The sequence below is a fragment of the Pygoscelis adeliae genome, unplaced genomic scaffold (genome assembly GCF_000699105.1).
Source record: "Pygoscelis adeliae isolate BGI_AS28 unplaced genomic scaffold, ASM69910v1 Scaffold267, whole genome shotgun sequence".
Taxonomy (NCBI): domain Eukaryota; kingdom Metazoa; phylum Chordata; class Aves; order Sphenisciformes; family Spheniscidae; genus Pygoscelis; species Pygoscelis adeliae.
In genome coordinates this window covers 2,309,033-2,326,973 of record NW_008825150.1, presented here as the reverse complement: position 1 = coordinate 2,326,973, position 17,941 = coordinate 2,309,033, and the positions used below count along the sequence as shown (strand labels likewise).

General features: G+C 38.5%; 2 protein-coding genes across 2 annotated transcripts in view; one reads left to right on the top strand and one right to left on the bottom strand.

Moving 5' to 3' along the window:
- FAM185A (family with sequence similarity 185, member A) overlaps window positions 1-14,865 on the top strand; it is a 39,405-nt gene extending 24,540 nt beyond the window's left edge. The window contains exons 5-7 of the mRNA XM_009328381.1: window positions 3,300-3,395; window positions 5,672-5,806; window positions 14,432-14,865. Of these exons, the coding sequence (XP_009326656.1) occupies window positions 3,300-3,395; window positions 5,672-5,806; window positions 14,432-14,547 (347 nt within the window). The 3' untranslated portion in view covers window positions 14,548-14,865. The remainder of the gene's footprint in view (window positions 1-3,299; window positions 3,396-5,671; window positions 5,807-14,431) is intronic.
- A 473-nt stretch (window positions 14,866-15,338) lies between these two features.
- Window positions 15,339-17,941, bottom strand: part of FBXL13 (F-box and leucine-rich repeat protein 13) — a 104,397-nt gene continuing 101,794 nt past the window's right edge. Inside the window, exon 22 of the mRNA XM_009328379.1 lies at window positions 15,339-17,562. Coding sequence (XP_009326654.1) covers window positions 17,427-17,562 — 136 coding nt within the window. The 3' untranslated portion in view covers window positions 15,339-17,426. The remainder of the gene's footprint in view (window positions 17,563-17,941) is intronic.

Genomic DNA, 17,941 nt, shown 5'->3' with positions numbered 1-17,941 from the left:
GGAAAGATCACTTTTGTTTAATCCTTTCTTTGGTACTTATCTTTATAAAATGAAGGAAGAAGAGATACTAAATGTGAATGCTGTTTCAGTTTTGTCACCTTTGTGGGCCTTTCAGTGATCTTCAATTGTATAGTCTTTCTCAAGTTGTGTGACTTAGGTCTTACTCTTCAAGCTGTACTTTTTTTTCATAAAGCTTAACAAAAACTTTGTCAAGGACATCTTGCTTCACTGCTTCTTTTTTCCCCCCTGTTTTTTCCTGTACTAGTAAATTCTTAAAGAGCTGAAGTTGCTCAAGAGTGACCATCTGTTCTATTTCCAGTAGAACAATTCATCCTTGTATTTCCCCTTGAGTTGTCAGTCCTTACCAAACTCTGAATGCAAACTGCACTTTTTTCTTGTTTTTACCTGCAGTTACTCGCATTGATGTCAGCTAACACTGGGTGTATATTTAAAAATAAATTGCCTCAGTTTTGTTCTAACTGTAAAATATGTACTGTCTCCATTATTATTTCAGTTATGTATTTTGTCCTACCAGATTGTTACATAATATAGGGTAATTTTTTGTGTTGAAATATTTATTTAAATTTCGCTTTTTTGTTTTTCCTGTTTTTAATCCATTTTCCATTTTTTCCCCCCTTTTCATTTGTTTAGAGTTAGACACAAAACTTAAACAGCGGCTTGCTTAGACTTTGCAGAAGTGATGAACAACTTCAAGTCTCTTGGCATCTTATTTGTATCTAAGCATTTGTATTTAATATCATATCCATAAAGTTCTTTCCATAAATCATATTCAGTTGTTTCCATAAAATATATTTCATGTTACTTCCATAAATCAAAGCTAAACGAGTATTGTAAAGTCAGCTTTAGTGTTTGGTTAATGCTGCCGAGGTTCTCATTGTTTCTGAAACTTTGTTGCTGTATTTTCTTCTTCCATAAGAAACTTCTGTTCAGTGCTATACTCTGGGAGTCAAAATCTGGCAAGTCATCCTCCCAAAATAGTGTTCCGCTTTCCCTCAAGATGTTTGGTTTTCTTTTTTTTTTTTTTTTTGGGGGGGGGGGGGTTAGGGTTTGGTTGGTTTTTTTTTTACTTTCAAGGTAAATCTGTGCCTTGGTGAACCTATGCCTACTGCCGTCTTCCTGCATCCTTTATTCTGTTTATGCCTTCTGCAAACAGAATCCAGTCTCTCTCATGAAATTGGAGTTCTTTTTTTTAAATGTATATACATATATATGTATAAAATTGAAAATCTAGAAAGGAACTTTCCGTTCAGTCTTGAAGTGGGGCTAATAGATTTGCAAAAGGCATCTTTCCACTGTGAAGAATTTCACAAGAGCTGCTTTTGCATTTGAAGAGTGGGAAGAGGAAGGATTTGCTCAATAAACATTGGTCCCTGTAAAGTACCATCAGCTGGTGCTCTTGTACAGACTGTTAGCAGTTGTTCTCACTGGAGAAGGTTGCTGTCCTATCACAGGAGACTCTTCTTTCTCGTAGTGCAGATAAAGGAACTAATTGCATGTTTTGTTTAAAGCAGAAGAGTCAAAGGCTGGATATTTCCTGTATTTGTTGCCAACAAAATCTCTGTCAAGGTTATGTGGAGTCTCAGTGACTGGCTGTTCCTAATTTGATTTGGAATATCTGCAAAAATAACTTTTACATGAAAATATTGATTTATCGCTACAAATAATTTTCATTAAAAAGGTTGATTCATATAAAATTTTTCTGTTTCAATGACTTCCATTTTCAAACTTAGGAGCATTTTAAAAAGTTATCAATAAAATGTTTTCGTTGTGACTTACACAAACAACACTTTTTTTCCCCCAGTTCATTAATTTCAGTTAACGAAGAGTTCATTTTTTTCCTTCAGATTTGGAACAGAACTTCCTTAACACAATCTACTGAGATGAGAAAAACATTGCCATCCAATTCTAGTCATAATTGTTTTCTTGTTAATCAAAGACAGTCTCAGTTTCTCAGCTGACTAAATATGGATAGGCTACTTTTTTTTTAAATTACTTTCCCCTCCAAAGAAATCAGTTTTAGCTGTGGCATAATAATCCCTTTCTATGTTTTTGCTTTTGTATGTAATACACTGATCTTCCACATCTGTGCTTGAGATCAGGCATCAGAAAAGCTCCAGATGACTGTATTTAGAGCTAAAACTGTATGGCAAGCTTAAAGCATTAATGTCAGATGCCCTTTTTATGATGGATTAACTTCATTCTCTCCATAATATTTTTATTTTTTAAAATTGGAAGTTTCATTCAGGTTTGATTCTGTTATTTTAGCTAGTTCTGAACGTTTGACTATGTTTCTTTTTCTATGCACATCCGGAAACTAAGAAAAACAGTCTCTATCAGTATTTCAAGATTTCTTGCCAATACTTTCATTTCTAGCAGTGTATCCAAAAAGATATTTCACTGACTGCCTTTTGCTCATATACATTCATAATTTTTTTATGCTTCTCTAGAGTTGCTTCATAATTTCTTTGCAATTTTTGTTAGCTATAGGTCAGTTCAGTAGTTCAAAAGTTAACTCTTTAGGACTTCACTGTAATATTGTGGAAATTTGTGTATTTAAAATTGGAATACATTGCAAGTAATTAAAGACTACTTCTCAAGTATACAATTAAGGCTTCTTAAAGGCTTTCTATTTGTAAAAAGGTTTCTTCAGAAAGTTTTGTTATCATAATTTTAGCTAATAAGGTATAGAAGAAAATGTAGATGTGTCTATTCCAGGGCAAAGAACGAATGCTGTTTTCCTATGTATATTGAAGTGCAATAGTTATTCAAACATTTGTTTAAAACTCGGATGTAGTGAATCAGACTTTACAAAGCCTGATAACAGAGTTGTTCTGTGTAACAGCATGTTACATTGCACAACTGCTTGTTGTTTGCATGGCGTAGCTTTCCTGGGTAAAGTTCTCCCTGTGCAGAGTCTCAGCAAATGAACTCTTTTGGAAACTAAAACAGATCTTAGTGTTCAAATTTTGTGCTTGATCTTCGCATGAAGATGAATTCATCCTTGTAGAAAGAGGGGAGTGTTGTTGATGCTACGAGTCCAGTAACGACTGCAGGGCTATGGTCTTGGGACCAGCGTATGCTGCAATTCTGGACTGGGGAGAGAACTTTTGTTCAGAAACCTGTTTTTCTAAGAGAAGTCTTGTCTTTAGTAAATGAATATAAGATACTTCTCAAACACAGGAGAATTGACAAAATCAGTTCAAAGACAGATTCTAGCAAATTTTTATTTTAAAAGAGTGAATGATACACAAGTTTTTATTTTCTTTTTCTTTTTTTAGATTCATCAGATGGAAGTCTAAAAGCTTCTACACATCATGGGGCAATAGATGTCTATGTCAGTCAATTAAGAAAAGTGGATCTGAAATCCCAGAAAGGTTAGCAAACTAAAATATTTTTTGTGGTGGCTTATGATGTAAAAGAAAAGAGAATAAGGGGTGGTTTTTGTTTATCTGTCTGGAAAAAATGAGTTTGTGATTGTTGGTTATCTACATTTTTTTTTACCTCATTATTAGAAAATGTGTATAAATACTTATAATACAGTAAACTCTGTAAGGGGCAATGACACTTAAAATGGATTGCAGAATTTTTTTGTTTTTCAATACTTACTTTCTTTCCCGGCAATCTACCCAGCAGAATTCTGCAGGGTTGACTTGGATTACAATCTTACTTTGCCTTCAGCACAATTTACCCCATGGTGCTGATATACATATGTGCAGAGTGACAACCATCACATGTTTACATTTCTTTTCCCTGCCTTTTCCTGGTGAAATGTCCCATTATTGAAATGGGAAGGCAGAAAACCAAAGATGAGAGGGCCTTACCCTACCATTCTTCCTTTTTTTTTTCTTTTGTCCCGATTACTCACTAGAATTTTACTTCTTAATAAAAAGCTCACTCCTAAAGTTGGATTCATAGTTTTACAGTATCATATCTTCTGAATGGCAAATAACAAAGCCCTGAATACATCTCATTAGTCCTAGGTTTGCAAAAAAACCCACTACAGCATTTCTATAGTTTACTTTAACATCATGTCAGACACTTCAGGTAGTTTAAATGAACATGGTATTTGGTACTCTTCTCGTTGTCTGTGAGACAATGGCTGTGCCCTGTTAAAACCTAGCAGTTACTCAGAAGGAGAACAATGAAGGAAATGCATTGAAATCACTTGTGCGCCATTCTTCTGTACAAGCTGTTCTGGTTCCATTGGTGCAAAGAAATTTATTTTTATATTTCCTAGTTACCTTTTGAATCACTTAATATTAAGTTACGTCTCTTTGAATTAGTAGCAAAGAGGAATGTATTTAATAAAAGCTAATTTATGTTGTTTTCAAAACATTGCCTGACAATCTCTTCTGGCAGCACAGTTCAGTAAAGGCAAAGTTGATGAAGTTCTGTTTTCGCTTACCCCGTAAATTCAGAGTAACTGCTGACAGCTGCAGCATAGAAAATGTCCCATTTGTGATAAATTAGCTGCATGTGTGTTGGATTTTATGAGTCACATCACTGAGCAACTCTCCAAGGAGGACCCAAAGATGAAGACCTTTTCCCTTTCTTATCCTAAGGCTTTTGTGTATCCAGCAAAATTTAGGCCTAAATTATACTGACAGTTATTTGTTCATCAGGAGTGTCACAGGCAAGTGATTCTGCTGAATTTAAATTGCATAGCTAGGGTTGCTTTCTGACTGCTACTTAGTTGTTATAACATCGGTTTTCTTACCGTGTTCTGCTTCAGCTTTTGGGGTGTATTTAAAGAAACCTTTTTATGTTTTTCTAAAGTGAATGTTGGAATTGGGCAAAAACTAAGGAGCACGTATACAGAAAGTGTATTCTGAATTTTGGTAGGTTTTTGTTCTAATGTGTCGGGCGCAGCTTCCAAACATTGTAACTGAGTAATTCCAAATATGACTAACATGGGCAGGTTGGGGGCCCAGCATCTGCCTTCAGTCTGATGCACAGGAGCACATATTTAGGGGAAGCAGAAGCCAGAATTTCTGTTTTTAATCTCAAAGGTAGAATTATTTGGGCCACCAAAGCCACAATTTTGCTAGTAGTTTACATTTTAGTGATACATAGTCTAAACTGGTTAGTCATGTTTGAGACTGCATCTGTTCAAGGATGTGAACAGCTGGCCCTGTGCAGTAAAGCAAAGACAATTACTAGCGTTAACAGTATATAAATGGCATCTTATTGGTCCAGAGGAGCGGTTCTTTCATAATGTGCCATGCAGTGGCTGGATTAATCATCAGATCCGATCTCCTGTCCTTGCTTAGGAGTGTAAATGTACAACTAGGAGAGGAAACTAAAGTCATAATACTTGTGAGATCTATTAGATTTGCTTCCCTTGATCATTCCTGCAATAAGATTCTCTACCAAGAGCCGTTGCTAGCAGTATATGTCAATGTTAATTTTCATGTTTGCCAAGGAAATACTGTGACACCATTTTCCACATGTGACATACAGTATTCTGGTTATGATAAATGAAGATATCTTCATTTATCCTTTCAGAGACAAAAAAAGATGTTACTGTGTCTGAAGGCTCTTAAAAAAAATGAAACAAACAGTGATTTGATTCAAATTAGCTAAATAATTGCCTGTTTCATGCTTTGATCTCAATGTTAAACTAACTAGCTTTCATTTAAATTTATACCAGGTTCTATTACAGTCAAGGTACCTGCCTCTCTCAAAGCCTATTTACAGTTGTCTGGAAGAAAAGTGGATGTGAGCTCAGAGATCCAGTTAAAAGAAACACAGAGTGCCTCCAAAGACAATCACGTAACTATAAGTGGTAAGGCTTACTAATCTTGGCTTCCAATAAATGTCTGTCTGGCCTTAGTCAAAGGCATCCACGTTTCCTTATGAGTTTATTGCTCTTGGCTACTTCTTGTTTAATCTGTTTCAGGTTCAAATGTTTGCTTGTGCCATTGTACTCCCCGTGTTACTAGATGACTTTTTCATTTTGTTTGGTAAATGACTTGTGAATGCAAACAACTGCTTCTCTAACAAAAGTCTTAGAGCCAGATTCATCCTCAGCATTACTCCAATGAATTTATGGGATGTAATTCAGGGCTGAATTTGACCCATTGCTTTGTTGGCTTAGACAGTCACATATAATAAATTGCCAGGGAATATCTGTTAAAAATATAATGAAAAGTTTTCTCCGTGTATCTCTGTTAGGTGGGAGGGGGAAGTAAAAGGGGTATATGGCATATTTATAAATGTACAGTATAAATGTTAAACAGTGCAGGATAGGCTGAGAAATGATGGGTAGGAGATAGCTAGGAGAAGCTAGCTAGGAAAGCAGAAGAAGCTGGAGCATGGAGGAATAGAGTACATGGAAAGGTGCCTGCAATTTCTGGAAAGATTCTTCTAATGCATTTAAAATTGAACTTGGGAATCCCAAGTCTTGCTGTTTCCTGCTTTAGAAGACAGTTGTGCAATTCATTGTCGGGTGTGTATTTCTCTCCTCCTCTCCAGATGTGTCTATCTAGAAGTTCAGGCTGTTGCTGTTACCAATTACTCAGTTTGCTCAAGAGGAAACATTAACGTAATGTGTCTGAAGGCTCCAGCTTTGTTTTTGAATGTGTTATGTCAGTATGACCTGCTATGATAGCAGATTGGGTGAGGCTTTGAGTTTTTCTTTGGGTTTAAACCTAAGAAAATATGCACAAAACTTCATTTCCTCCCCCTTTTAAGACAATAATCTCAAAGTCAGGAAATGTTAAAAGTGTATGTATGTAACTTTAATACATGGCCTGCTTATATAAAATAGTAGTCTTGAAATGTATAGGTGTCTCTCTTCCTGTCTTGAACAGTGACTAGCATTTAAATTTACTAGTGGTTATTAAATACAAATTTTTAAAAACCATGATGAAAAGTTCTCAGGCTAGAAACCTGTGGAAGGACCCCAGATTCCAGCAAGGTCTATGGAACAAATTGCCTCAGCAATAAAACAACATATCTCCCAGTGAAGGAGGACCACTGGCCAGTCAATCATCTTGTTATTCTGGCAACATTAAGATAAGAGTGATGTTTCAAATATACACAGTTTAATGGCTTCTCTGGTTTCGTGACCCAGTCAGTGTTTATGTAGGACAGTCATTGCTGAAGCGGATGCAATTTTTCAACCCACCATTCTGTATGGAAATGATCTTGGCAGTTGAGGCCAAAAGCGGCTTTAATTAGTTAACCCTCAAATATACATATCCCAAAGGCATGGAAATCAGCAAGAATTATGCAGAGGCAACAACATTTGGCCACTGATTATCAGTTGTTTAAAGAGGTTACAGCATTGCACAAAAAACTTACTAAACATTGATCTAAATTGATCATAATACAGGTGAATGAAAAATATACCCTGGAATGGATTTTCTGCAGGATCCAATTCAGCTAAACTAGTGCTGGCCTGAAGTAACGTTATCTTCATCTGTCTTTATACCCAGCATTTAACTTTGAGTGTTTTCTCACATAATGTAACCAATGATTTATAGCAGCTCTCTCCTCCCGTGTCTTCACTGGTCAGTAAGAAGCAACAAACCTGAAGAGAGATGAAGTAGTTGGTTTTAACCTGTGCTTTGCTCCTTTTCTTACCCTTTTGAAAACGGTGCCTCCCCTTTCTCTGCCAAGTCAGTAACATTCCTTTGGCATGGCAAGGGAGATCCTTCCTGCTTCTCCTTCTCTTTACCTTGTCCCATGGGGACAGTGTATGCTTTCTGCAGGCTGAGCACTTGTCCCTTCATCCTGAACAATATCATCTTCTTAAGGTTGATATTTGAGAATTTTCTTGTACAAGTAGATTCTGAAATAATTAAAAATAATTTAATACTGTTTCTATATTATAAAAACATTATCCACTGTTGAAGTTTTAGGTACAGAGTCTATAGCTGTCCTGCTGCAACTAAAGAAACATAAAATGGAGAGAAAAGAGGGGTTTTGCCAAGTGGAAAAATACCTCTGTATTACAAAAGCATGGCAGTTTAGGTTTTTATGCTTCTGAGCTCAAAGGTTAGTTTAAAAATAGATGATTTGTCAGAAGCTGGCCAGTTCTCATGTGGGTAACCCAGGATCCGGCTGCTTTCAGGAAGCTTTACTTGCCTCTGGGAATATTGGGAGAGATGTTGGAGAGGAGGCTTTCCAGTGGGAAGACGGGGTGTAGAGTTCTGTGACTTGGGTAAACATGCACCAGTCTATCACCTGCTCTAGGAAAGCCTTCCCTACTGCTGTTACAGCGGCTATGATGTACATCATCACCTTGCTTCATGGCTCCCATTCCCACGCTGAGTGGGGAAGTCAGTACACTGTCATCCCACAAGCAGCCACCGCCAGGGTTTTGCAAGACAGCCAAGGAACAGAGCGGGATTTAGTCAAAGCAAGAAGATGAAAGCCTGGAGTGAGTGCTCTAGAGGCAGAGTGATGAGAGTGTGAAAAGGTGTTTTGCTCTTTTAGAAAAGGAAGGGACTTTCCTGCAAAATTGGGACACTTGCTGAGAAAGGGAAGGAACTAGAGAGCAGCGCCAGGGAGTTTACTCTTCAGGGTAATTTGCAATGATAAGGCATCTGTTTCCATTGACATCGGTAAGCACTCTTAGAAGTAGTATGTATGGTATAATGAAACCAATTATAAAAACAGATATTTCATGCTAAGCGCTGGTCCAGCTTCCATCTGTGAAAGCATTTGTTTGGCTGTCTAGTTTGAGAGTGCCTGAGTAACTCCAGTAATTTCTAATGGCGATCATGTCAAGGCATTCTCTTCCTTTCCCTGGCAAAGAGGGTAGGAAGAGAGGATTCTGCTTAGCCCTTGCTGCTCGATGTCTGTGCCTTCCCTGTGTCTCCAGGTCTGCCTTGTATTCTTAAATCAGCTGATTTAAGAAGCCTGTAGAAATCATTAACTATATCTGGAACTATATATGGTACGAGGAAGGGTAGCAGGCTAAAAAATGTCAAATTTTCAAGCAGAAAAGGAGCTTAGGAGACTGTCATGCCAAAGGGGTTACAAACATGTTGAAGGGCAGGGTTAAAATTCAAATAATCTTGATTTACATGCTTTTTAGGCCATTTTTCTAATAAGTCCTTTTAAGTTCAAAGTATGAAGGTAGGAATAATTACCTGTGTGGTCCCAAGAGGAGGAGTATTTCAATAAAAACATCAGGAAACAATAATGTTACACAGTTGCAAAAAATAAACAGTGTATTAATATGACTGTTCTGTAAAACTCAAAATAATCCCTTGGCTTTACATGGCATTAGTAATACTTTGCTGGAAGGTGTCCAGTTTTGAGTACTGTACTTCAAAAAGGATGAGGACAACTGTAGAGACTGCAAAGGAGAACACATGATATCAGAGGCCTAAAAAATCCCCTTGCAATGACAGAAGACTGAAAAAAAAAAAAAAAAAAAAAAAAAGTTTTTGTCTAAAGAACACTGAGAGAAGATGCTCTTTTCCAGTACTTAAGAAATTGCTGCAGAGATGAAAGAAATAAATTGTTCTCTGTCCACTGGTGATAGGACTAGAAATTATGATTTGGCCTTACGGTAAAGAAAAGTTAGCTAAACAGTAAGATAAACTTTCTGGTAGTAAGCACTTGTCTGGTGAGGCCATAGGACTGTCAGTACTGCAGATTGTGAAGGACAGGCTAGGCATGCATGTCAGGTTAAATACAGTGCACCCTCAGGAGGTTGCTTTCAGCCCTGTTCTCTTTTGTCCTAAGCTGATGTGACCATCTGCTCCCACCCACTCCAAAGGAAGGTTATGAGGCACGTGGACGGATAAATTTGGGGACTAAATGAATGCAGCCAGTGGGCACGCTTCTGCCTGCTTCCATTGCCAGCTTGTGTGTTGACAACTGTAAGCTTGCTGGAAAAAGTCTTGCAATCATTCAGAGGCTTTCTTTGGATCCTTGTAGCTGATTGGTGTCATTTTCCAAATCTAATTGTCTGGAATATACCACCACCCCCCCCCCTTTTTTTTTTTTTTTTTTGAAAAACATATATATCTTCCATCTCTGAGTGGTGCCAGGGACTCATCTGATTCCAGATCTTTCTCCATCCGTGGCCCCAGTTTAGTGCCAAGTTCATATCCAGCGGCAACCTTTGACCTGATGCCATCCATCTGCTTGGTGCCGAGTGAGCTTTTAACTTTGGCAGTCACTTACTCCATCTGGTTTTCAGCACTTGCGTGAGTTTCCTTGGTAAAAGTCCCACAGTGTCACAGGTGATTCTCAGAGGCCATGTATGTTTGTCTTTATAGGTTATTGTGTCTCCCTGTTCTTACTTTCTCAAGTTGGCAAACCAACCTCTTCGTATTTTTCCGTCCTCTTACAAAGAACATACTCTTTGGGAAAGATTGTCTTCTCCCAAGTCGAGACATTCTTGCTCCCTATTTCATCCAGCGTGACAACAGTTGTAGCAGCTAACAGGATTTTTAGCCTTTGGTACTAATCCCACCCCACCTACAGCACTAGAGCGTTGCTGAGCCACATCTGAACAGCGTGCCTCTCAGAGCCACGTCTTCTGGTGACCATGCACACAGGTAATAGGGTGCTGTCTTTCACGTTAACTTATACCTTCCCTCAAATGTCTGTCCTGGGGATGGACAGGAATCTCCTGTTGCCTTCTCTAACCTCCTTTTTCCTGTGAAAGTTTCCAGATAGATGTTGTCTCTACCTTTTGGGTTGATCCAGCATCCAATTATTCTTTTGATCACTAAAAATTCCTTAGATGGCCTTCTCCCTCATGTGCCTCTGGAGAGAGTCAGCCTGTCTAATTACCAGATTCCCTTGAAAAGATGGGCATTGATACCACTGTCCTATCTCTGACTTTCTGGGTTTCTCTTAATAACTTCAAGTCTTTTCGCTGTTTGGTTCTCCGAGTAGATTGTGGTGAGAAGCACCTTTTACCTTATAACAATCATTCGCTCAGGCATGCACTGAAATAATAAGGCTTTCATGTCTGTGTGAGGTTAGATCTGGATTCCCCTCTGGAACACAGGGGACTTAGACAGATGTTTCCTACCTCGATGTCCTTCAGGAATAACTTATTTCTCACTGCTCACAGAATGGCTCCTCATCCAGTAGTACTGGGAGAGCAGCCTATGAGGTGCTGTGGACTTATCCTGCAGGATTGCTCCAAAGCCAGTGTGAAAGGAGGGAGCTGACTGCATGAGTCTCGTACACTGCATACAAGGCTTTACGGATGTGTTTAACTGCTTTTGTTATCAGAAATTCTATATTGTTTACGTTAAGGTAATTTCTGTGTTTTTAGCTGCATGGAGTTCCAGGGTTAAATACAAACACAGCTGAAGGGGCAGTGAATAATGTGAGGCAAGCAACTTGCCTTTAAAAGGGAAATAACTGAAAGAGCTTGTATTATGGCAGTCTGCTGAAACTTCAGTTTCTTCTGAAACTTAACAGCTGTCTGAGTGTAGTGCTTCTTCTCCCACTGTGCAGCTGACCTGGGTCTGTTGCATTCAGAGCTATGGTTCTGATCCCAGGAGTAACCCTATCCGCTGCCGTGTCCCTCCCTGTTTTCTGTGTTCTCAAGGCACTTCTTCAAAACTTTCCTTCTTTCCTAGAAGCAAATTTTATTGACTCTTTGCCACTAGAATTGAGTGGGAAGAGCTTTGTTTTACAGTGTCCCTCTAAACACTGTCCCTCTGTGAAGCCTTGATCCTATCTTAAAAAAAAAAAAAAAAAAACAACAAACCACAAAGACCCAGGTTGTATCTGGAAAAGATTACATTCCTTCAAGTCAAGTAGAAAGTTCATCCAACTTTTATAAAACACAGTAGATGAGATGCTATCCTACGGATTTTTATTGGTTTCAGCTTGCATTTAACTCAAGCTGTTCACAGCCTTTTTGAGATATACCACAGTTCTAACAATACCAGTGAAAAACATTTAAAATATGCTCATCTTCCTGCGTTTTGTGATAGAACAGAGCTCTCTATTTGCTTGCCTTCCTGGAGGCTGGAGAAGTTACAGTCAGTACTTCACTGCAAATGTTCTGCAAAGGTGTTCTCTGCCTTTAGACACACATGGGGGAAAAAAGCTTTTTCCTGTGCGTTAAATTGAAAAAGTGGCCACGCAGCATACTGGTGCCTCTGTCTTCTGAGCTCGTCCTCTTGTCTTGACTGGTGGGTTTTGAAATGAAAATGAATTCCGCCCCTCCTCCTCTCCTTATTCTCAATCCAGCAGGCTGTTGGCTTTTGTGATTTAATCACACTAGCAAAGTCACCCTCAAAATCCACTTGTGTTCCCACAGTATTCACAGTACAGGCAGTGAGTACAGTTAAGACCAAACTGTCATCAGAAGGTCTCCAACTCAACCTTGTTGCTTGATTAGTGCCTCATACACAAAGCTATTTAAATATCTTAAGCTTGATTTGAACCTGCTACTGGCGATAGGCTTCATAACCTTAAAATAGTTTGAAGATCATCATCCCTAGGGAGTGGAACTTGACACTCACTTTCCTGCGGGCAGTTTGATATTTTCTGCATTCCCTTCACAGGCAGATCTCCAAAAGAAGCATAAGGAACAAAACATTTTTCTGCGTTCACATAGCAAATGCAAAATGAGAAACAGAGCTGAGACAACAACTGAGCTTTAAACCAGCTCTTGTTAATTTGTTTCTGTGTTTCTTCAAAACTCTTCTTTAACTTTTTAGCAAATGTGTAGCAGGGTGTAAGCAGTGCATGAAACTGTGCATTTACAGGGCTGATTCTGTGCTTCAGTGTTCCTTGTACAGAAGTAGAAGCCATAGTGACAAAAACAGGAGAGAGAGGAACTGGGACCAAGCACTCCAATATGCACTTTCTGGAAATATATCTCTGCCCTACATTTATTGTGTCCTCTCTCCTTAGGAAAAAAAGCTGTATTTTCAGTGCTTTACAACTCTGTTACGGGATCAACTGAAATCTTGCTTTACACTTCTTTGTTGGTTCATTTTTTTGACACCGGGAGGCTATTTCCTGTTTAAAATTCAGACTGGTCTAATGCTTTAAGGGTTACCTCTATTTAAAAGATAGATTTTGTTTTCTTTTCTGTTCTGTATTCTCTGATACAATACTGTTGCAAATCGATGATTCAGGAAAGCTTTCTGAGGAATTGAAGTTTCAGATTTTAACAGATTTCACGTACGACACATTTGTCCAACTTTGTGATAATCATCATAGATTTAAGTCCATAATTAGATGAGGAGCAGAACTATGGATTCTGCCTTACAGTAGGAATGATATTGAGGCTGCTGCTGCCTGGAGCCATCAGGAGTGCAGAGATTGTACTAGGACATCCACATGGAGATCCTTGAAGGCATGTTGTAGTCTGATAACAAAGGACACTAAAATACCTCTTTGTTCAGTGGGAGAACTCCGTCAGTGTTGGACTCCTCTGAAAATCCCGTACTTCTAAACAGTACCTCGGCCTGCTGGTGAATTGATGTGGGTTTGGCCCATAACCTTAAATTAACCCCACTTAGTACCAAAGCGCTGAAACGCTATTGAGAAGTTCTGGCACGTCGGCTTGAGTTGTGGAAACCGACGCAGTGATGTCAGTTGGAGTTTCGCCACTGTTTTTGACATGGCCAAAATTTAACTTCAGCTGTGTTACAGGTCAGAGCAGAGCATGTTTGCAAAGTTGCTTCAGAATCAGCTTCCCTGCCATCCCTCATGCTGTTCCAGGCTCAAATTAGTTCTAAACTTAGAACTCTCTCAGTCACATGAACGCTAAAGCAATAAAAGATATTTTGTAAAGATAAACCAAGTGAAGGTTGATCTTGTGATAAAGGCACTGATTTGGGACTTAAATGATCCCTGTTTAATTCCCAATTTGGTCATAAATCTTCTGTATAAATTTGGAAGGTCACTTATTCTTTCTTGGCCTCAGTTTCTTAATTGTAAAATGAGGGTAAGTCAAACTTTCTCCTTTGTCTGTTACACAGTGAGCTTTTCAGAGCATGACCATGCATACTAAGTTCATGTGAAACATGTAAGAAGACAGACATCTCGGGGTGGTTTTTTTTTTTAATCCATTATCATAAGCAAGTGGTAATAGTAGCAACATGTCTGGTCATCTGGAAAATCAGGTCTTACCCATGTCTCTTTTCCATGTTTACAATAAAGATGAAAACTTTTCAAATTACTTAGCCAGATTAATGTCTAATGTAGATGTATTTCCTAGCCCATAATAAAAACTACGGTACTGTATAATAAAACCCACAACTTTATTGTAATAACATATTATGGGAAATGAGATTAATGCAAAAAACTGTATCAAGAATGAAATGTCAGAAGCCCCTGTCAAAAAATATATAAATTCTACCAAATAGAAGTCTTAAGTATTTTGAGGGAGCTTGAAAAAAAGGCAGTATGAAGATATGTTTACTGCATGTCAAATTAAACTAAACAGAACTCTCTTTTCCAGGTCACATGAATCAAAGGAATGAAACGGACAAATGGATTAAGGCTGACACAGAAAATGGCAAAGTGTGTCTTAAAAGCCAAAGCTGGATCCAGTCTGTCAAGCTGAAGAGTTCTTAAAGGTGAAACAGGCCAAAGAGATTAAATCAAGAAATTGTAAAGGAACATTTCTGTAAAATTATGAAACTTTGTTGCTGCATATTCTTAATATAAGAGAGAAACAATATTAAAAATGAGGGCGTTTTAACCCAAGATTTGCCCATGACAGTGGCTGGTGCTTAACAGATCTGGTTTACTTTTAGTGCCTTTTAGGAACGACGGGATCTTACATGTTCAGAATTTGTGTAACTTGACCCACTTACCACATCAGTTTAAACGCTGGTAACTTTCAAACAAAAGTTTGGAGTCGTCATTTAAAAATAAAAAGCATTTTGCCAATCTGGTATTTGAAAATATGAAAATTTACTTCCAAGATGATATGCTCTGCAAGCTATTTTATATTTTTAAATTAAATGTCTCAGCACTGTGGGAATTCTACTGGTTTATGCAAAATGCAGAGAATTTTCTTCAACCGAATTATTTGTATTATGGATAGGATAAAACCACTTTCAGAACTGTAGTTCTTATTTGGTCTTCTCGTTTGGCGTTTGATCCCTAAGCAGTTTCTGCCTTGTCTCAATGGGTACTGTATGTGTAAAACTACTTACATGAAATGACAGAACTTGCTCCACGTCATCCTGAACCACTTATTTGTGGATAGAAATAAGAACTCTAGCAATGTCTACCACTGTTCATCTGCAAAGAAAAGCTTTTAAAATAAATACTCAAAAGTGCACTGGGTCTGGCTGATTTCAAGGAGGAACGCTCAACCAACTGGACTTCAGATAAGAGTCCACATGAACATTCCCCTAAAGTAAAAGCTACCAAAGAATGGAAGTATTAGCCTAATAAATGAGAACTCTAATCTGTTTATTTGCTACATTTCCAGTGACTTACCATCAGCCTTGCGTGACGGGACTATAAGCTCTTTGAGGCAGAAGGGCAGAGGAGGGAGATGAGGGAAATGTGTAAGCCCTGCACAAGGGCATACATGATTTTTGTGGAGGATTTTGTGTTACTGTAATACAAACACACAGTGAAGTAAATGGAGCTTTTAAAAGCCTTTCCTTATAAATATATATATATCTCCCCTTACAAAAGAAGGATGGAAATTTGTGTTTTAAAACTGAAATGTAAGAATTCCTGCCAACTGAGTGAATGGAGAGTAGCAAAGAAGAGCTCAGAGTGTCAGCTCAGGTTTTAAGTTGTGTGTATGTACTTTATAGATCATAATGGTACATTATGAAGTGAACTTCTTTCCCACAGGATTCCCCAAGAGGTATAATTGCCCCTGGCTAATGGACTTTGATAGCCAAGGGCAGCATTTTTACTATAATTCAGGGTGGTTAAAAACTCCACATTCTGTTTGCCGTTGTGTGTACTGTTTGTTTGGATGAGGTGGGCACTGATGTGTATGGCAAATGACATGTATTTTTAATATAAACACTAATATATAAAACATTACTGATATTATTACTAAAAGCAATATGATATTACTAGTAACTAGTAATTATTATACTACTTTTAAAAGATACAAAATTAATAAATGTGTAATGGTTTTAGATTTCCTGAAAAATTTTTGAAATTAGTGATTTCTGGGCACTGCTACAGACAAAGTGAAAGAAGTACCTCTAAATTCACACTGCATTGAAAATAAAAACAGTGTAGCAGATATTTCACAAAACTGAGTCCATTTAACGGTTCCATTATTCACACCCACTACAAAGCCTGTCAGCCTCTGTGATTAATGTCGTCCATTTTGAAACTGCTGCATCAGCAATTTAAGGGAGAGCATAGTAAGAAAACACGTTATTTCTTCCATGTTCAAAAGTAAGCAAGCTAAGGCATTCATAGTCTAAACCTAGCTGGAATTAAACATTAGGATTGGTAGTTTTTTGCTTAAAGAAGTTTAAATAAGCCATCAGAAAAATTGTGCTACCACTAAAGCTACTCTGATTATATTCTTTCCAAGCTAAGAAATGTTGAGACCAGCTAGAACTTTAACATAAGGTCAAGAATGAGCTGAAGACAGACAAATCTTGGGAGTTTCCCCAAAGGCATTTGAGTAACGTCTTGCTCTGGTATAATGAGGTGAAACTTCATATTTTTCTCTGGATGAGGAAAGATTAGTGGGTTATCAGTAAATAGTATTTGAATGGAAAATCCCATGCGTGCTCTTTTTCTTTTTGTCCATTTGATGAGAAGACACGTTCTTGTAACTGGAGAAAGTTTATCCTTTAACACTTTTCTCATCTGTGCTCCTTTTCATTTGATTCTCCTGACTCTGCCAGCTAGCCCGCAGTTCAGATCTGCAAATGTAAACATCAGCTCGCCTAGAGCTGCACTCAGCCTGAGAGGCTTTTATGAGAATTAGGGCTCTAGGTGCACAAGTGACTGTTGAGAATTGTGCTTAAATGCGCGTGTATAATAGCGTATTAAGGAATCGGTAGTCACTACTTACTCACTGTTCTTCATTGCTCAAGAACACTGCACTTGATGAGTACCAGCCATGTCAAGCGTGAAGTTCTGTGGGAAGTCAGAGTGTTTATGTCCTGGAGAGGACCTTCATGGCGAACGAGAACCCCAAACAGATGCAGATTTATTTATTGCTTACTCTGCACGGGACTGCAAAAACTTCTCATTATTGAAAGATGAAGACAGCTTGAATCAACATCTGAAAGTTAGCAATGTTGTTTCAGAGCGGCTGTCTTGCCTGAAGGCATACACGCTCCTGCGAGAACACTTTGCAGTGCTTCCTTTCTAAGTCAACAAATGGCCTTTTATTAAAGTATAACTAGTTTTAAGAAAAATAATAGTGTTCTTTTCATGCTCTAGTGAAAAACCCCTGAACTGTAGAGGATGTTGTGCAATTTCTTCGTCTTTCATTTTGAAGAATTTGTTTATTCAGGCTCTGATGTGTGTTTTTTGGTGAAGGTGAGTATGTTACCATCCCAGTCATATCCAAGCCAGGAAGGAAGGTCAGCATCGTTATGTTCTTGTTTCTCCAATTTGGCTGTGTATTTCAAGACAGCTTCTCTGCAACAAGAGTTTAAAAAAAAAAAAAGACCAAAGTAAAGTGGTGTCCCGCAGGGGTCCGTATTGGGTCCGGTACTGTTTAATATCTTCATCAATGACACAGACAGTGGGATCGAGTGCACCCTCAGCAAGTTTGCAGATGACACCAAGCTGAGTGGTGCAGTCGACACACCAGAGGGACAGGATGCCATCCAGAGGGACCTGGACAAGCTATGGGCCCATGTGAACTTCATGAGGTTTAACAAGGCCAAGTGCAAGGTCCTGCACCTGGGTCGGGGCAACCCCCGCTATCAATACAGGCTGGGGGATGAAGGGATTGAGAGCAGCCCTGCCGAGAAGGACTTGGGGGTCCTGGTGGATGAAAAGCCGGACATGAGGC